The sequence below is a fragment of the Sinohyriopsis cumingii genome, chromosome 4, assembly GCF_028554795.1.
Source record: "Sinohyriopsis cumingii isolate HCF-2022 chromosome 4, ASM2855479v2, whole genome shotgun sequence".
In the NCBI taxonomy this organism is placed as follows: domain Eukaryota; kingdom Metazoa; phylum Mollusca; class Bivalvia; order Unionida; family Unionidae; genus Sinohyriopsis; species Sinohyriopsis cumingii.
The window spans coordinates 9,245,559-9,267,517 of NC_142964.1; the positions used below are offsets into that span (position 1 = coordinate 9,245,559).

Sequence of the window (21,959 nt, forward strand, 5' to 3'; positions counted from 1 at the left end):
GTTATATACTGTTATAGTGTCTTTTAATCTGTTGTTACCATTGACTGTAATGTTACTATGTACATGTCTGTTGAATTAAAAAATTCATGTCATATAAATAAATTACTTGTCATGTCAGTAAAATAGCTTGTACAGAGCTAGTGTTTTAAGTAGTTTATACAGATCACATATTATAAATAAATTACTTGTCATGTCAGTGAAATAGCTTGTACAGAGCTAGTGTTTTATGTATTTTATACAGATCACATTATAAATAAACTACTTGTCAAGTCAGTAAAATAGCTCGTACAGAGTTAGTGTTTTATGTATTTTATACAGATCACATGTTATAAATAAATTACTTGTGATGTCTGTAAAATAGCTTGTACAGAGCTAGTGTTTTATTTATTTTATACAGATCATATATTACAAATAAATTATTTGTCAAGTCTTATGATTATTTTCTCTATAATAACAGAGCCAGGTACAATTTGCCCAAGAACCGTTACTCTGATGTCCTTTGTCTGGACCACTCAAGAGTTATTCTCCCATCTATATCAGGTGACCCTTCATCTGATTATATAAATGCAAACTATGTTGATGGATACCGGCAGCAGAATGCATACATATCAGCTCAAGGTGAGTACATTCTTTATATATATATATATATATATATATATATATATATATATATATATATATATATGGGTTTTTTAGGAACAGTACTCAGCTAAGTTTCTTAGGGATATATAATTTCAGTTTACCAGGAAGGGTTTGAATGAGGTGAATTGTTGTTCTATTCATGGTGCTTTTCCCACTTCAAAAAAACAACAAGAGTCATTTTCTTGAAATGGCACGCTTAAATTGTATATACCTGTTGAAGGCAATCATAGTAAAATCCTATTATGCCATGTTGGTGCTTGCATTCTCACAGTAGTTGATTTTCTCCAAGAAACACTGACTTGTTATTTAACTTGACATGTCATCACCAATTATTAACCAGTATATTCTTTCATAATCCCAGGGCCCCGAGTGGCCAAGTGGTCTAAAGCGCTCTCTGTTACGGATCACTGCCATCTCACCTATGTCTGTGTGGGTTCGAGTCAAGGATTCGGCCAATGTGGGTGTGTGAGAAAGCTTGCCAGTAGCTTCTCGTGGGTTGGTAGTTCTTGCCGAATTTTCCCGCATTCTTCCTCCACCATTAATACAGGCCGCCATGCATAGCCTATCGTGTGCTGAAAAATGGCGTTAAACCCCACAACAACAACAATTTTCATAATCCCCCTCTTGCTCTGAATTTTTTTTCTTTTCAAACCAGTTAGAGTTTGGTCATTACTAAATTGTACATTTCTCCATCAGATACAGTGCCTGATCACATCACTTTCTATACTGAATCCAAAAAGCTTATTTCTGTCTGTACACTGTATAGACAAACGGAAGCAGCTCTTTTAAGTTAACTTTTTCTTGTACCTGCCAGGTGGTTATCGTTATACTTGGCTGTACTAGTTTTCACTTTTGCTATCCTACTGTAAAGGTGTCCTCCGTAGAATTCAGTATATTTTGTACTTAAACTGTAGGGGGCCCAGAGTGGCCGAGTGGTCTAAAGCGTTCTCCGTTACGGATCACTGCCATCTCACCTCTGTCTGCGTGGGTTCGAGTCTCGGATTCAGCCTATGTGGGTATGTGAGAAAGATTGCCAGTAGCTTCTCGTGGGTCAGTGGTTCTTTCCAGGGTTTTCCCGGGTTCTTCCTCCACCATTAATACTGGCCGCCATGTATAGCCTATCGTGTGCTGAAAAATGGTGTTAAACTCTACAACGACAACAACAACAACTTAAACTGTATCATCTTTTATTTTCAGTGGTATAGTATTCATAATGTTGTTTTATATGGTGCATAAAACATTTTGGAGAATTCTGTTGAATTGATTCACATAGTTTTTGCAATTTTCATTCCATTTGTTATTGTCACATCATTTGGTAATATTCAATTTTACTTTAGAAATTTTCAGGCACTTATCAACTGTTACACTTGTAAGTTGTTTTGATAATGCAGTTAATATTTAATTTAGTTTATATATATATTTGTTGCATGTTCTTGTTTGTTCCTCTTCATTTTAGAGATGACAACCAAATGCAAGAAGTTTAAATGATTTAAGGTCATGGAGTATGGACATAACTGTTTTGTAACAGAAATTTGTCTAATTTTTGGATTCACTGGCTTGCATGCATGTTCTTCCTTTTTATTGGAATAGTGAAGTTTACAAAATGTTGCCAGTTATATTTATTATATCACATCTGTGTCATGGAAGTTCTAAAATATACTTAATGTCAAAACCACTTTGGTAAGAAAATGATGACAAAATAAATGTTGCACTGATATACACTGGTCCCACTCTTAAATGGCCTCCTGAACAGCAACCACCTGAGTTTCACTGGCCAGGATTCATTGGCATCAACTAATTCAGAATTATGCCTCTAGGATGGCCACCCCTCCAATGTGACCAGCATATTAGTATGGTAATTGTTACATTTATTCCACATGATGGGGTTTACTCTTGTGTTATATTTCAATAATGAGGCCACCATTCTTATAAGGCCACTTTACTGCTGCAGAAGTGGTGGCCTAGTAAAAAGAGGACAGCTGTGTTACATGTGCAGGGTTCATACGGTCTTTGACAGTTTGTGAAAAATGAGGAAGCATTTTCAAGGCCTTGAAAGTTTGGGAAAATTGAGCAGATGACCCTAAGGTCTTTAAAAGTCTTTGAAAATTTAAATAAACACAAGCATTTTAATTTCTTTCCATAATCACAGATAATTGTCCATGGTTGTTTGATTCTAATGTAGCCAAGTTTTCCTGGTTTCTTTTGATGACCCTTTCAGTTTCATTTCATCATTAAACAATATTGTAGTAGTTTGTATTTGTTATTTTCTCATATAACATAACTTGTATACAAAATGTTAGCAAAAATAGGTCTTGGAAATCTATGTTAATGGTCTTTAAAAGTTTGGGAAAAGTCTTTGAATTTATCATTCAGAATTCTGTATGAACCCTTATTGTGGATGTAAATATTATAATAAATTTAAAGGTAAAATTTGTTCTTTTAGTGTCATTGATTGTCATTTTTTTTCTTGGATTATGTTATAGGTCCACTACCAAAGACTTTTGGTGACTTTTGGAGGATGGTGTGGGAGGTCCAATCAGTGGTGATTGTTATGACAACAAAGTAAGATTTAATGTATCAGTTCTCATTGAAAAATACATGAACTTATTACTGTCGTTTGATTTTGTTTTTCATGGGGGTACCAGTTTTTGCAAATTTAGTGGTTTTTCCAAACCACAAATTTAAAGATTCTGTGAAAATGTCTTATGATTGCCTGTATAAGGATTATGCTTTTCAAGTATATTAAAAAACAAGATAGAAAGCTATAGAAAGTTGTAATTGTCATTTATATTATCATCTCTTTCATTCCACTCATCATACAGAATTTCAGAATATTCTAAAAGAAAGACTGCTGCATAAGAATAGCATAAAACTAATTTGTCCTTTCTAGATCCATGTATACTTTCTTAGTTTTCAACTGTATATGGCCCGTTTACAGGAAAACAAACTGGTTTCTTTAATTTGAAACTTTGCCTCAAAGATTCATTATGTTGATAATCAAGTTTGCTAGTGGTAAGAAAATGGTGCCGAATATTAAGCAAAACAGGCTTTTATGGTTTGCTTTTGAATGAAAATTGTTAGAGCAAATGGGTCCTTTTAAATGTAAAAACATGTCCGATCAAACTTTGAAAGGAATATGAGAGTGATGTAATATGGCACTTGGATTGAGCACATCATAATGTGGACTTCATGATCATTCAGCTAAAGTTAGACGTGTTGACTACATGTAGTTAAAGTGAGTGTCGAATATAAATAATTTTTCATTATGTTTTGTGTTTGTATTCTGGCTCTATTCCACATGGATTTTTCCCATCTTTGCAAATTTTCTGACCTGCAGATCGAGGTCACTATTAAAAATAAATGTGCAATTTTCATATAGAGTACTGTAATTATGGCATGTAATATATTAGCTATGTAGGGATCATAAAAGTATATACATTACACATTTTGTGCTCAGATTACACTTATTTGCCACTTGTATTAGCAAAAATTATGCTTATACCTCTCTTGGGGATGACATGTATGATTTCTCTTTTGATCAAAATACTCAGCCATTTGTTGTTTAAGTTTGATTACTGTAATAAAATATTATCATTTATATGTTGTTTTTTTTCTGTTTCAACCCATTTAAAAAAAGTAAAATTATTATTATTAAGCATTTTAAATTGTTCTAATCGACATGTATGCATACAGTATCTGGTAACTTTAACTCTACATTAACATGTTGTGTAATCAGTATAGATAGACAGGACAGATAAAGAACATAAAATGTGCAAGTAATAGTGTTTTTGAAATTGAAAAAAAATGAACAATGAAATGATCTATGCAAATTAGATGTAATGCTTATTTACATATCTCCTTCATTTAGGTGAAACTGCTGTCAGTAATACTTGTATAAATAATGTGACCTACTGTCATTGATCCAGATACCCAGACACTAAAAAAAATTACTTTTTTCTATTCGCAACTATTTTATCTACTAATAAAAATTATCAATTTTCCCAGATATTGTCCAGAAAGTTAATAACCTTATAGTCATGACTGTATATTGATGAATCCAGCAAATACATTGACTAGATAGGTAAACCAGGTTACATTATATCCTTGTTTGCCAATAATGATCACTTGCATGATAATGTTTCAATGTTCTTTGACAAATAAAGAATTCTGTACCATTCTGTAGCATTCACCCACTCTACTGGCACTTGTGCCCCCTACTGATTTTAAAAACAAAAAAGCATCAAGAAGATATAAAAAAAATTCTCAGAACTTAGTCATTTCATCTATCCAAATGGGAGAGTTTTCCATAAGATGGCCACCATATTTGCATGGGCAAGCCTATTATTCAGACAGCATGAGTGATGTTAGTTTATCATCTTACATATGCTCCGGATGAGTCTCTAAATTTGGAAGTTACATCCCTTTTAACGCATGACCATTTTATTTTGTTAAAACTTTTTAAGAAATATTAAAACTAAATTTGGCAAATATTGGATACATTCTTTTTTTACCATCTTTGTAGTCCAAAGAACCACATCCCGTCACTAAATATGGACTTTTCTGGGAACCAGTAAATACATATAAATATGCAAATTTTAATGGAGACAAATCTGTGAAGTTAAGAATCCATAAAATTGTCCTTCTTAACAAAACCATCAAAATTTATACCCACAAAAATAAATTAGTACAAAAAGAAGTCATTGTACCAAAATGTTATTTCCACCGACAGGTCAAAACCATGATGAGTGTTATAATAAATTTTATGGTAATCACATTTAAGGTGTTTTCTGTATTTAGCTGAGCATTGTGTGCACCCAATAGACCGTACCACATAATATCTTTACCTTCTCCTATTTCATTAGCATATTCATTTTTAAGTTTGTTAAAATTTTGTTAATGAAATTTGCAAGCATGATAATACTGATGACATTGAATTTAACTTATAAATTTACAGTATAATTAATATGCTCAGTTGTTTAACTGTCTAAGGTGTGTGCAGTTAATTAGGTCTCACCAGTAATCATGCTGATATGTGATTGGTCAGTTATGCTGTGATAGTCAGGTGGGTGGAGTGGTAGTATGGTGAATGGCAAACAGACATAATGGGCATGATGTGCCAGTACATCAGGGTCTGTCTTGGTTTTAAGTGTATGCAATGTAGTGCGTGTAATATCACTTTTTCTGGTTTACAGGACGATGGAGCGTGGGCGTGTGAAGTGTGGTCAGTATTGGCCAGAAGGGGAAGAGTCTGAGGCCCAGTATGATGAATTCAATGTCATTAACACGGGGATAGAGCAGAATAGAGACTACACAATCACAGGTCTTTTACTACATAACTCTAAGGTAAGAGTGAATGTTTTCTTGGATTAATCAAACTTTACTGAGTTTTTTGTGATTTTTATAAAACAATGCAATTTTCTTCATATTGGTCAATTCCTGCTCACATGATATGCCATAAAAGTACATGTGGATTAACACACCTTACATATATATATATATATATATATATATATATATATATATATATATATATATATATATATATATGACATGTGGACCTCATCTTAAACTTTTGGCCAATGTGGATATGTGAGAAAGCTTGCCAGTAGCTTCTCGTGGGTTGGTGGTTGATTCCGGGGTTTTCCCGGGTTCTTCCTCCACCATTAATATTGGACACCATGTATAGCCTATCGTGTGCTGAAAAATGGTGTTAAACACAACAACAACAACAACATCATCTTAAACTAGTAACATTGCTGGTGATTTATTACTGTTACCCAATCAAATTCTTCAGTATTTCAGATCTTGTTCAATCCACATCTGGTTTTAATATTATGCACATATTGGAGTCATCCTCATGTCTAAGTGCTTTTTAGCACCTGCTCTTCCACAGAAATATGTACCACATGCTGCATACCTCCTTATAAGATTTGAACATTAACTTTCTGTGACAGCAGATTGCAGTTTGAGGATATTCTTGTCGGGTGGTCTTGAACTGAGAAAGTAATTTGAATAGTGCTGAATATTTTGAGCACTGATGTTTGAGCTATTTAAAGGTTATTATGATTCGAAATTTACCTAATAAACAACTGATAAAGTGGAGAATCTATTCTGCTATTGTCTCATTCAAGCAGACTCCAAGTGGCTTCATGGGATTTCCACCATAGGAGGTTAAGGAAAAATGCTTCATTTAATACTCTAACCTACAGAAGGCAGCTCAGTCAGATTTAGAGCAGTAATACTTCCTTACTACCTCAGTTAACCTAGACTTACTCTGTGCTATCATTATCCCAAAATTCCATTGTAATCTTAAAAGGATATCACTAAACATTGAGTGATACTTTAGGTATAGAGGGATATGAAATAATGTAAAATGGGAGGAAAAATATTGTAGACTTTATATACTTAATGCTACAGTGTTCCACCTATTTTATGGCCTCCCCTTATGAATCAAGAAAGTGGCTCTATAAGAGGGGTGGCCTTTCTAGAGAGATACTGCATAGATGTGAATAATAACCACATGTCAAGTATAAAAGGCATAACTAATTTTTAAATTACTTTCATTAAAAAATCACAGGAATATTATCAGTGTATGGACTCAATGCGATGAAACTAATATCAATGTTATATTTAAAAAATTATGAATCATCCCTTTTTGTTGTAAACAAAATTGTAAATAAAATCCTGGCACAAACATCTGGCCATAACTATCCCACTATGCCCATTGATCCTGTTTTTTCCACTCATTGCAGTTGAATATATTTCGATGATGTTTACTTGAATCATGTGAATCGGATTAATTACCTCTTTGCATGGTTTAATGTTATTTTTATCTGCAACAAAAGTCATTGTGTTGAGTTTAGACATAAATATTAGTGAGACTGTGAAGAACTGTGACGTGGCTGCTCATCAGGGGTTAATTTTGACAGTTTTTGAACTTTCATGCTGACATGTTTGAGGATCAGCCATTCTTAGTTGGTACTTTTGAACACAAATTTGTCAGTGCCAATGGATTCAGCTGTATAAGGCAGGTGGCCATGGGCGTTGGGTATTCATGAGGGAGACCATTGTATTTATATTATTGAAGATGAAGACAAGTATCATTTTTAAGTAAAATGTCCAGTCTGTACAGAACTTGGATCTTGCTGACAGTATTTTTTATACATAATTTGCATGAATTTTAGAATTATGTTTTGAAGTAGTGATTCGGTAAAAAGTTTAAGGGCTTGCAGGATATTTATGTAATCAGTTAATTTAAGAAAGAATTTTGAATATCTTTGATGATGTATTGAGTCACGTTAAATTTTGGGGTTTTCTTTTACAACGTTACTATATCTATCGAAATAAAGTATATTTTTCTTTCCCCTGAGATATGTTTCTCTAAAACCTTTGATTATACCATGTAAATTGTGTTATTGCACAGAATGTATGGATCAAAGGCCTACATTTATTTTGAATAAATGCTTGCTTATTAATCAGTGCAGGAGTTGAATCTCAGTCAGCCAGGGAAAATGCCCTTTCCGTTGTGAAACATAATGTCATCTTTTATCATAATGACATATTACATCATTTCATCACATCAGCAGTCGAATCTTTTTTCCAAATGTTGGGAAAGCCTCGTTCTGGCATTACAAGGAAAAGTTAAGTTTTTTCTCAGATGACCCTTATTTAGTTGTTGTTGTTGTTGTTGTAGGGTTTAATGCTATTTTTCAGCACACGATAGGCTATACATGGCGACCAGTATTAATGGTGGAGGAAGAACCCGGGAAACCCCCGGAAAGAACCACCGACTCACAAGAAGCTACTGGCAAGCTTTCTCACATACCCACATTGGCTGAATCCGAGACTCCCTTATTTAGTAGAAATCTCAATGAGCTATGCAAGAGTTCTAGTAAAAATGGCCTTGTAAGTGGAGTGATCTCGGCTTGGGAGAACAAGTAAACATACACAATTTTTTTCACGTTGAGATATTCTGTTACCAGTAATGGTCGTTCTTTCAAGTATTATGTTTGAGATGTTGCTATTCCTTAAGAAAAAGAAAAAATATTCATTGAAAGAAGAGACAGTTTTGCCAATTTTAACATTATTTTTCCAGGTTTCAGTGATCAGTTTCTTTTAAATTGTGTGATTCTGTATTGTGAGTGATTTCTCTATTATGGCATCATGGTAAGTTTTAAGTTCTGATCTGTTCTCCACCATGTTTCAGTGATTAGTTTCTTTTAAATTATGTGATTCTGTATTGTGAGTGATTTCCTATATTGTGGGTATCATGGTAAGTTTTAAGTTCTATTCTGTTCTCCACCATCAGCAGCCAGCAGCTTAAGTAAAGATGATGGTTGAATCTGAACTATTTGTAAATGACAGCCATTTAATTTGTAATGGATTATATTGTGCTAAAAATTAAATGTGTGTTTCATGAGATTATATAACTTGAAAGGAGGTAGACAGATAAGCAGTTGATGTTGTTAAGTTGTTCACAAATTGATGCTATAAATAATTTGTTAGATTAGTTAAATGATGCTGGCATATTGTATTAATTGGCTACATGTTATGCTACTAGATGACTTTGCATCACTGTGGTATTGCTTTGTTATGTGTTATGTATATTTAATTTGTATCATGTGCCTCACCTTTGTCCATGATTGATAGAGTTTTTGTGTGTGCCTGTTTTTTGTCACCCACATCCTAGTTGTTTTAATGTGTCTTTGGTTTTTATATAAGGTTGTGGTCAACAAAAGTATACATTCTTGTTTTAATATCAGTCTGGAATCATTTTTAAATGTGTTTAGATATAATTTGAGATGAATCATTTATTTAAATTATTTATTGCTCATTGACTTTCCGGACTAAAACGTGGATTTTGTCATTGTGATACAACATGACTGTTGGTAAATCAGCCTATTCAGTATTGGAATGCATTCGGAAAACTGTATGTACTTTTGTACTTTTTGATAGAACTTTTAGGATTATTTGGGATTTAATTCAAAATACTGTAAGTTCCTTATAAATCTTCACTTTGTAAATCAGAGAATTAGGTGGTTGATTTTATTAAACATGTTGGTTTTTGCTTCTTTATGTTACTTAGTTTAAGATACTAGTCATATCATGTGCTTTCTAGAAGACTTTGCCTCACTCATTGGTATTGCTTTGTTATGCTGAATGAAGACTTTGCTTCACTCAGTGGTATTGCATTGTTATGCTGCTACAAGATTTTGCCTCTTTCATTGGTATTGCTTTGTTATGCTGCATGAAGACTGCCTTACTCATTGTTGTTGCTTTATGTTTCTGGAAGTTATGTCAGTGTAAGTAAGTATTTTGATGGCTAATATAATCAAATTAAATTAAGTATGTTATCTTCTCTCTCCCTCACTCTCTCTCTCTCTCTCTCTCTCTCTCTCTCTCTCTCTCTCTCTCACACACACACATCAATCATGTCTACCTGTATTACTCCAGGTTGGGCTATCCAGACAGGTAACTCATCTGCAGTTCACAAGTTGGCCAGACTATGGAATTCCACCAGCAACAGGGTTCCTAGATTTCCTGTTTCGAGTACGTGCCTGCCAGGCTGATGCTACAAAAATGTTGTGTGACTCCTGGCAAGGTCATCCTAATGGTCCCCCGATGGTGGTTCACTGCAGTGCAGGCATAGGACGCACAGGTAAAGTTACCTGAATATAGCAAACCTTATCATACAGTAAAACTTGGAAAAGGAATGCACTTTGTTGCTCACCTAGTCGTAAGGCCATATGAGCTTAAGGTATGATACTGCACAATTTGTCATCTATTGTGTTGTCTGTCCATCAACAATTACTGACCTAATTTCAATCAAACTTGGAATATGGGTTTATATCAACACAATCTTGGATAAGTTCTATAATGAGTGAGAGTCATGGATATTATTGATGTGATCTTGCATCCGATTGGTTGAGTATGTTATCACCCTGGCAGACCTACCAACTCTTACAGCTTAAGTCTGACTGATATGACCTTTAAATTATGGATTTTATGGAATAATAGCTAAAATTTTGAAAATACAATCATTGCTGTAAAAATCCAGAAACCGGCTAATACATGTTTGATCTTCCTAAAATATTCAGTAGAGTTGATCAGAGAACCAGTTTAACTTTAACATTAGTACTTCAGATGCCTTAAAATGCCCCCACTTTTCAATCAACATGCCTACATGAAGAAGCAGATGCTTTATAACATTGTCAAAAATGTTCAAACACAAAACATACATGTATAACGAGGAATATTCATATTCTTTGGGGAAAAAAGCAATATGTTTATTGTCCTGTTGACTTGAGTAATATTGCACGGCGGGAGAGATGGTTTCTATCACCACGTGAAATTAAAAAATAACTAAAACTGAAACCCCTAAGATTATGTCAAGTTGAGAGTTCTAGTAAGAAGCCTTTGAGCTAGATTTGGTTTGGAATTGGGGTTTGGCGCTGCAGTTTTTTAAACTGTATTGAAGGTAATTAAGGTCTGAGTGTACTTTACAAACTCTTTTAGTTGAACATAATTCTTGCCTTCACTACATTAGTCTTGCACTTTTTAATGTTTTAAATTCATGTTTCCATGTAGACACTACCAGTACAAGATATTTCATTGCACCATTCTGAAAAGTGGTTTAACTTATGAAATGTTTTTACTACCTTACTGAGAAGATTTTACTAGACTTTCATCATGCATTGGATTGCTGAACTTGTTACCACACAGGAAGTCATACTTTTGATCTGATTTTGATCAAACTTGGAATATATGCTTATGTTATCAGGGGCTCCAAGTGGCTGAGTGGTCTAAAGCACTCTCCGTTACGGATCACTGCCATCTCACCTCTGTCTGCCTGGGTTAAAGTCTAGGATTCGGCCAATGTGGGTATGTGAAAAAGCTTGCCAGTAGCTTCTCGTGGGTTGGTGGGTTTTCCCGGGGTTTTCCCGGGTTCTTCCTCCACGATTAATACTGGCCACCATGCATAGCCTATCGTGTGCTGAAAAATGGCATTAAATTCCACAACAACAACAACTTATGTCATCAAGATCTTGTAAAAATTAGATATTGAACCATCTATACACATATTAATGAGTTGATCTTGCATCTGATTGGCTGATGTTGTTGCCACTCTGGAAGTCATATTTCTGATCTGATTCTGATCAGGCTTATAATATGGGCTTATATCATCAAGATCTTGAATTGGTTTGACAATAAGATACTTGCATCTGATTGTTTGAGATTGCTATTACTCTGGAAACCTTATTTGTGATCCGATTTTGATCAGACTTGGAATATTAGCTTCTGTCATCATGGTATTTTACTGTTTCAGTAAGGAGCAAACTCCATTGATCATTATGAGGTGATATTGTTTGTCAGAGCTTATGTCCACTCTGGAAAACATGATTTTGATCCAGATTTAATCAAACTTGGAACATGGGCTTGTATCATCAAGATTTTGGGCAGTATTGAATGTAAGCTGCATATTATTGTGGTGATCTTGCATTTGATTGGCTGACCATGTTCTTGCAGCTGATTCCCTGACCATGTTCTTGCATTTGATTGGCTGACCATGTTCTTGCATTTGATTGGCTGACCATGTTCCTGTGAAGCCATATTTATTTGTTGAGTTTACTGTCATCAAGATCATAGATGGCTTCAGTTATGAGCATGAGACTGTTCATATTAATTTGGACATTATCTTTAGAATATTTTTTTTATATCAGGCTATAGTACAATAGGTCAAATGAACATGTTATAAAGTTTGTGAGGTAGTTTAAATGCTTTTACAACACTACCCATGAAGTGAAATTGTCAACTTAAGTATGATAGGTGATATTAGACCTCTTGGTATTTGAATTTTCATTTCAAGTTTACAAGGATGACGGACATGAATATGTAAAAACAAGACTGAGCAAGTAATGGTATCTCTTTGTCTATATGGGAATGAGCAAATAATTTGAATGTTGCAGAGCATTTGCTTCTTTTTTGTTATGGCAGCTTTACTGTACTTTGAAATTTGCCGAAACCATCCCTCTTTAATGTTTTTCTTGGTAGGATGGGCACATATTCTAATCCCTTATACTGATTTGTAAAAGCTTTCATGAACATCTGGTCTCATGACTACCCTCATGTAGCAACCACCTCTTCATAGTAACCAAATTTTTTTTATCCCTGGTCAGATTATTATTATTTTGCCCATATCTAGCAAACAACCTGCCCAAGATATCAGCAACAACTATTTGTTTGGTCCATGATATACTGCGTATGGCAAGTGGCATCATTTATGTCTATCTTGTTTGGTACGTGTCTTTTAAAGACAAATCAGCTATTCTCATTCTAGCCAAAAAGTCATTCAGCCTGTCTGTCTGTCTATCTGCCAGTTGTAGTTTTTTGTATCTACATGACTACTTTCATCTTGTCCCCTGAGTGGTGGTTATATATAGACATTACTTTTTATAACATAACAAGACTTCCGATAAAGTGTCTGGTATAGTGTTATGTTTATTGTACCCACAATAGGAATGGAATGAGAAATATACAGTTATCTTTCTTGATGCAGGGTCCACACTGGACAAAACTCTTTGGTGGAGTGACTTCTCTCCCCATTCAGAATAGTGCAGAGTAGTGAGAAAATGGGTTGAAGTGAGTGTTGTCAGATCACTTAAAATAGCTGTTTTATGAACAGTTCTTTAACTTAAATAATATAAAAACAAAAGAAATTCTCATTAATCTTTATGAAAATATTAATTTCTCCCTAAACAAGTTCCCCAATCACATTATCTCATATAGACATAGGGCAATAACTCTTGCCCATTACCTCCTGATTCACTGCTATACTGATATCACGTACATTATACCTCAAACAATCCAAACCATTTTAGTGCTGACATTGCACCATCCAACTTTAGATTTATTGTGTTGGACAATCGTTCTTCTACAGAACTGTCAATTAAAAGTATGGACAAAAAAGACAAAGAAAGACAACCATGACTCTTGTTTGTGTGTGTGTTTTGGATTTTTAATATAGCTATGATGTCTTTAGTATGGCAGTTTATAGTGATGTCTAGCATCTCCTCTTTAGTTTGATTCTGCACAATTATATGACACTATTAGTACAAAAGATGGTAACCATCCTTAATGTTAATGTGATTGGGTAAGTATTCTCAGAGAAACACAATTTAATTAAAAATTTGCTTTCTTTTTGGTTTGATTCTGCACAGTTGTATGATATTATTAGTACAAAAGATGTAACCATGAAAATAAGTTATTTTTGAAAACAGGTTATTTTTTTCTAGCAGTTATTCTATAAACCACAATTGGATAATTGCTCAGGCTTGGGCTGAAAAAAAACATGTTGAATTACTCACTTTTTAAGGAGGTTATGCTAGAGATGTTGCTTTTCCTCAAGCATGGATAAGTGTTTCGTTATAAGATGTAGATTTTGCACTATTTGTTTTTAAATTATTACTTGATCTTCCAGCTAGAATACATTACTACTGTAACATTTTATCTCTGCTGAAATATAACCTGTTTCCATTGAAAAAAGGAGAGAAAGATATTTTTTATTATTTTATTTCCACTTCATTTGCAGGTACATTTATCACAATAGACATCAGCCTTCATCGTTTGGGAGATATTGGCACAGTGAATATCTATGAAACAGTGCGAAGGATACGCTCACAGCGTGCCTTTAGCATTCAGATGCCAGATCAGTATGTATTTTGCCACCTGGGTGTTATTGAGTATGCTGTCAAAAATGGTCTTATTTCAGATGTGAATTGGGCATCTTTTGAGGACAGTGAAAGTGATAGTGATGAAATTTAAATTTTTATATTGTATTATATTTATTTGCATGAAGTGGTTTTTTTTTATGAATGTATGTTAAATAGAACATGTGGAGTGGTCATCTCAATTTTTTTCTTTTCTATGTTTCATAATATTTTTGGCAAAAATTGCTTTATTTGTATGACTGAATGTGCCTTATAAGTTTCATTGATGAGAAAAATTACCCAAATATCCTTAGTAATTGTCACATTCATGTGCCTGGAAAAGGAAACTTTGTGTAAAAACATTTATTGAAGACTAATATTGGAGAAGGGTGATCAGCAAGGTTTAGAGACTTAGTAAAAGAGCATTCACTTTACCTAAATCTATGTTATAACATATTTAAAGAATATTGGTATCTTCAGACTTCATTATTTTAATACTTAAGACAAAAGCTTTTAGTATGCCAGTGATGCAGGATGGATGATGCTAAAGTAAACAGTTTAAAATATGATCAATTAACTCGCCTCTGTCCACCAATTATTACCAGCTGTCACTTAGTAGTTGTTTATTTTGTAATTTGAATAGACCACTGACCAATCACAACATAGGCTATGAGGGAAACATTACATAATAATTCTTGAGGTGTTAAGCAGGCCAAACTTCATGGCATGTCATTGGTGATCTGACACCATGGTTGTTTTCAGTATAAAACATTTACAAAAAATAAAATTGTTTTAACTTCTTTCATCCAGTTGTAGTGAAATAATCATCATCACTTGGCAATTACACTATAATAAAGTGGAAAATAAGTTAAGAATAAATTTAAAAAAAGATTTTTTTGATAAATTGTGTTAAACTATTGAGTAAGCATGGTCATCATGGTTCTGGATATATATACATTTTTCTTACTCATTTTCGCAGAGAGAATGAGAAATAGGCATCACACTTCTGGCAGGATGAATAGAGGTGTAATCGTCTTCAGTAATGTTATGATTTGGGGGTTCAGTTTTTTGTTAAAGCTTTTGACTTCAGATACAAAAATGATAATTTGATAATGTTAGAAAATGACAGATTATTCAAGAAGTGAAATTCATTTTGGTCACAGGATTCATGAAGTCATGAAAATTGATTATGCACTTCATGAACTGCCATAGTGAATGTCATTCATAGTGAGCAGTAGATTTTTAATTTTTTTTTACTTCATAAAAATAGAAAGTCCAGTTCTTATAGTTATAAAAAGTTAAAAAATAATTAACAAAAATTAAAACAGTCAGTTGCACAACTATGTTTTTAGTATTGTTTATTAATATAGTCAAAGCACACAAGAAGGGTACATGAATACATAAGTCAGTATGTCATCAGGGTAATCTTGAACTCATGCAGGTTTACATGTATACATGTTTGTCATTTTGGAAAGCTTTAAACCAATAGTCAGCATAAAATTTAATGTGCATTTCATGATCTTTAAATCTTACCCTTTATTTTTTGGCAGATTTTCTTTAAATGTAATGCCAGTTGTTAGATTATTTGTCATCTTGTATTTTTGTAGGTTTCTTTACAAACATGGACATCGCTAAATGTTGAAACCTGGATGTTGTTGTTGTTGTTTTAGGGTTTAACACCATTTTTCAGCACATGATAGGCTATACATGGCGGCCAGTATTAATGGTGGAGGAAGAACCCGGGAAAACCCCAGAAAGAACCACCGACCCACGAGAAGCTACTGGCAAGCTTTCTCACATACCCAAAGTGGCTGAATCCGAGACTTGAACCCACACAGACAGAGGTGAGATGGCAGTGATCCGTAACGGAGAGCGCTTTAGACCACTCGGGGCCCCGTTGAAATCTGTCCAAAGTGAAAGTAGCTCTTTTCTGGTGTTATGAGTTTAGTTTTCTGCATCATCTGTTGCTATTTTTGCTAATCCAAATGCTTGTTGCAGAGGCTTGGTAAAATGTGTAATTATTATTTTGTTGTGGTTACTGTATTTCATTTCACTTTTAGTAAACGTATTTCTATTTTGGAAACTGGCATCATAATGTCCCAGAATCTCTGATACCATGTGTTTTGTAATTATTACAATTATGAAATGGTAAGTTGACTGTGTGTGTAAATGTTCATGTAAATAACTGCAATTAAAAAAATGTTATATTCATTGGTAACATTCAAGTCTTAAATGCTATGCCATTAAATGTTACTTACTAAAATCACTCTTACCACCAGCATCAAGGGAATATAGAAAACTTATCTACTTTTTAATTTTTTCACCAGATATTATGCTTTGATCATGTACATTTTAGCGAGAATCTACTTTCATTTACACAACCAGTGTAAGGAATGGGAAAATTTGTTTTAGAAAATGTGTGTGTACTTGTTTCCTTTCATGAAGAACAAAGGATTTCCTACCATCTGTTATTTTGTTTATCATTTTTCGTATCAAGGAATGAAATGTTTAAACAGCGTATTTTTTTATTATCATGTTTACTTGTCCCAAATCATTATCTTGTATTTTCTAGTCTTCTCATTCATAATTCCTTGTGTTTTTGCACTAGTTTAACCACCTGTTAAGCAAGTAAATCTTACTTGTGTACTTGAAGTGTACAAGTTTTTCACATGCATTGATTCTTCACTTCATAATAAAATCAACTGTGTAAACAGAACTGTTGATATCACTATATTTAATTTGTTTACATTGTTTCGCCCTAATTAACAATGGTTCCTGGTACAGCCATTTATGATGCAAGATTATTGATATGATGTTGTGCTATAGGTGTTGTACTGCAGCTGTGTCACAGATTAATGTCCATCAATTAACCCCTTTGGGTGGGGCAGCATCAAGCCCATTAGTAAGGGTGCAGGGTGTGCCAAAATTGGTGAAAGCTGTTTAAGATGGGTAGGAATGGAATTTTGTGTAGAACAGTTTCTGTTTCTAGGTGCATCTGTCAGTGACTATCTGGAAATGATCTGTGTAATTGCACAAACATAATTTCATAAAATCGGTAATAAATACTTCGTACAAACACATCCATAATATGAAGGTGTCTTCTAAGGTAATTACATTCAATAAGATTAGTCTTGGGCTGGCTTTGGGTTAATAATCTTTCTGTACAGGGTGTCCGTGAATGGCACTAAGGTACATAAATTACAGACTTGACAACTCTTACGATTTTGCTGTAAGTCTTAAGAAAATTACCCTTAAAATACGGACTTATGGCATACTAGCAAAAACTACAGAAAAATTATCGTTGCTGAAAAATCCAGATAATTGGTTCATCTGTCTTTTATTTGTATCTGGGTTTCATCTTAGAATTAGCAAAATTAGTCAAATAACCAGACTAACTTTACAGCAGCACCCAGATGCTTTAAGCCACACCATTTTGTTCATGCGAAGCATCTGCATGATCAAACTGCTGATTATATAAATTTTTTTAAAAAAGGGCGTCCAGAAAGCGATGCATGTTTAAAACAAAAGGGAGAATAAGCTTCATGAAAAGTGTTAATAATCAACACAGAAGAACAAAAAGGAATATTCAGATTCTTGTGAATAAAAGCTGGAAAGGACACAATTACATTTATTGTACATCATGTGCCAATTTGAGTATGTCTCGTGGCAGGAGATATGATTGCTGTTTTCATGTGAAATTGAAAAGAATTTCCAAGAATTATGTCAATTTGAGAGATAGCAACAAGCCATTGAGCTGCATAGGGTTTGGAACTAGAGTTTGTGCAACTGTACTAGTGGTACATAAGTCTACGCATACTTTACAAACTTTTCATTTGAACATAATGTTTATCGTCGATGCGTCAAACTTTTAATTACGTTTTCCAGCTTTACAATAGCAGTTACTGAAAACTGGTCAATCTTATGGAGAAAAAAATCAACTGCCTTACTGAGATGGACTCATGAGGGTTGGCAGGTCTGAAATTAATGGTCAAGATCTGTAGTCCATTACATGCAAAGCATGAAAAGTTTCAGAGCTTGCCCTCTGAGACAAGTAAACAGTCTTGTAGAACCTATTTATACATAGGCCTCCCAAGATTTTATGTAAAAATCCCTATTGAATCCCTCTAATTTTGACAGATATGGCTGATATGGCTTGTATGCAGTCAATTTACCTCGATTATCACGTGTCTGTTGTGTATTTGGAGCTGTTTACTCGACATATATATAAATGACTATATATATATATTTGTGGCAGGTAATGTTTATTTGTTTATCTTTGAAGAACAAAAATTGAAAGTCAGAAAATTTTATCCACGATGTTCAAAGTTTGCATTAGAAGGCCAATCCTTATTGATAATGTCTGCACTAATAATACCCAACCGAACACATCCCATGTTTCACTATATAAAGAATAATAATAATAATGCTTTATTTATAGAGGGTGACTCATTAGTCAAGGACTATTCTCCCTTGAGGCCCTCTTAAGGAGAGTATAACAATGCACATTATATGAAGATAGCAATAATTAGTGTTTATTTTAAAATATTTAGTATTAAAATACTAAATTCCATTATCCATTAGAAACACATACATGCTCATGATATCTTTTCTTAAATACTGTAATATTTTCAGCAGATTTTACATGTAGTGGGAGCTTATTCCACAGAACTGTATCAGAGTACTGAAAACTTTTTAAATTGCTCTGTTCTTGGTTTTGGTATTAGAAGGTTTCCATGTGATATTGATCTCAACTGGTATTGTGTTGAAAAAGGCCTGAATAAGTCCTGAAGATACTCTGATGCAGTTCCATGTAGACATTTATATAAAAGAACTGCCTTGTGAAAATCTATCCTGTCATATATTGTGAACCATTTGAGTTCTGTAAATAATGCTTTTGATGGATGATCAATAGATGCATCTAAAATTACACGTGCTGCTCGTTTTTGAAGTTTATAAATCCTGTCAAACTCAGATTTAGCACAGTTTCCCCATACATTAGAACAATAATCTATTGTTGGAAGAATATATGACTTGTAGTATAGATTGTGAGTTTCCATAGGTAAATATTTCTTGATTCTGCTGAGAAGGGCAATTTTGGATGACAGTGTTTTAGAAGCCTTTCATGTTTGACATTTTCTAATGGATGATTATTTATTGCGAGAGAATTTATTTACATTTGAACTTAAATTAGTTTTGTTTTATTGCAATAACTGCATGATCAGCATTTGTATTGAGCAGGTTTCATTGTATACTCACCTCAGTCTCAAAGTTAAACAAACACAATAATCTATAACTACTATTAAAAACATATTTGTATTATACACTATATTTTCCTTTGATCATTGAAAATCTAAATTAATCTTATCTGTAGGTTTATCACAGTTCAATATACTAATATTTTCTCATATTAAAGAGTATTATTGTATTTCATTTTTATATATCAACATTTGTTATTATATTCATAATTATTGTAATACATGTGTCATTTGGCCAGTTGTATTTTACTCATCGTTGTTTTTCTTCTTTAATATGCATATATTTTATTCACTTTCTAGTACTATTTCTTTATGAAAACAGCACAGTCTGAGAACTGTCTTACATTTATAAAACATGGATCCAAGGTCTAGTATCAGATTTGATATTTTTATTTTATTTTTAAGGAACATTTTCCGTAACACACATGTAAAGCAGCCACCCCCAAGGTGATGTGATGTGATTTTGATTTTTAGCATAGCTTTAACAATAACAAGGAAGTGGTAAATGTGGGTGTTCAGATCTAGAGAGGTTATTTATAAATGCTATGAATTAATTTAATTTTGTTGATATAAGTTTAGCGATTTTTTTTCTAAAAATCTTATCTTCATTGGTACATAATTTTATGAATGCATGAAAATATCTAGTTTACAAAGAAAATTATCATTCAGTGGATCTTTAAATTCTTGGCTTGTAACAACTACAAAAATTGGTACCCCACAAAAAAATCATGAATTGATAGTAGTTTGCTTTTAGGAGGTGATAGCAGAGAGGCTCCTAGGTTGTGTGAATCGCCTACACTTATAAAGCAGTGATGCATGTGAACTTCCACGAAATAGTTGAAAGTTGTGCCTATAAATATGTACTCTGCGAAGTATACAATTTTTATTTAACTGTTAACCCTTAAAGTGCTAGTGGCAATGTTTTGTTTTTTTTTAAGATTGGCAACAGTTTATTCATCTGGGTACTTGGGCTTTAATGGTTGTTAAATTAAATTTGATTGACACATTAGAGCCAGGAATAAGCATGGTTTTAACCATGCATACCTTTAAGAAGTTTGGCAAATGCGTATTTAAAATATTGGCTATCTAGAAATCCCAAATGGCTGAATCCCAAGATGGTTCCTCTTAGATGACAATTTCTTGTGGCAAAATACTGGCTTTTAAAGATTATCAGATTATTGGGGCTAGAAAAGTATTACTGATAATACCAGTGAGTAATGTTGAATCCAAAAATGATATTGAATTAGAATTGTATAATTGTGCCCGGATGGAGAGAAACAAAGCATGCTGGTCAACAGCAGGATTTAGAAATGTAGAAATGGAGACCACCAAACCCAATTAATAAATACAGGCAATTGAAAAGAAGAGTGCAATATTTGTTTTCCCAATTAACGCCTGAGAATCTTATGAAGCAAAACCATATAACACTCTTAGGGGTTAAGATAAAATGAATAAATAAGAATCTTTATATACAAAAAGAAGGATATTTTTATTTGATCAAAATACTTCTGTTTGAACATGCAGAGTGTCGCAGAGATGTACCTGAAACACTAATACTTTGTTATGGAACAGATAAGAAATCAGGCATAGTAGTCAGCAAAGGGTGACAAAGGGAGAGTTCCCTTTAAGATAAAATTCTGGCAGCATCTTACTTGCTTGCTTAATTTAGGGTTTACTGTGGTTTTACTACTTTGGGCTCAGATAATTTGAAATTGTTTTTGCTTGTAAGTAGTATTTATTTTTCTTAATTAGTTTCTGCAGCTAATATAACACTTTCTTATATAATCTATATATATATATATATATATATATATATATATATATATATATATATATATATATATATATATATATATATATATATATATATAGATTAGAGAGCAATCCATTTACATGACTTTTATTGTTTTACTTATGTTTTGAATATAATTTTTTGATATTTCTATTAGCCATCCAGGTTCTCCAAGTAATGAATTATATTTAGAAAATTAAAACCTCATTGCTTATAAACATTAAACAGAAATTAAACATTGCCGTTTTACATTAATATCTTATATAAATATTTTAGTTATTACCCAAGTGAGAATCTTGATGTAGTAGTTGTCATTCCAAGTTAAAAATTATGTTTTTACAAAAAATTTGTCCATGACAGTTCGTTCATTTTTTTTGTATTGAATTCAGAAAGCACACATGAATACATAACATCATATTCACTGTCGTATATATGCTATAATTTTTAACTTTATTTTTGTATTTTGTAATTTTTTTGTGTGCCAAGCAGTGTAATGTTGTTGCGTGCAGTCTTGATGGTAACAGACCTTTTTTGTTAACTTAACAATAAAAAGTCTCTCTTTGA

The 21,959-nt window shown here is 33.2% G+C and overlaps 1 protein-coding gene across 1 annotated transcript in view; it reads left to right on the plus strand.

The window, feature by feature from the left end:
* LOC149800596 (tyrosine-protein phosphatase non-receptor type 9-like) overlaps positions 1–21,959 on the plus strand; it is a 70,359-nt gene extending 48,400 nt beyond the window's left edge. The window contains exons 8-12 of the mRNA XM_089954573.1: positions 458–618; positions 3,126–3,204; positions 5,835–5,985; positions 10,096–10,300; positions 14,231–21,959. Of these exons, the coding sequence (XP_089810699.1) occupies positions 458–618; positions 3,126–3,204; positions 5,835–5,985; positions 10,096–10,300; positions 14,231–14,463 (829 nt within the window). The 3' untranslated portion in view covers positions 14,464–21,959. The remainder of the gene's footprint in view (positions 1–457; positions 619–3,125; positions 3,205–5,834; positions 5,986–10,095; positions 10,301–14,230) is intronic.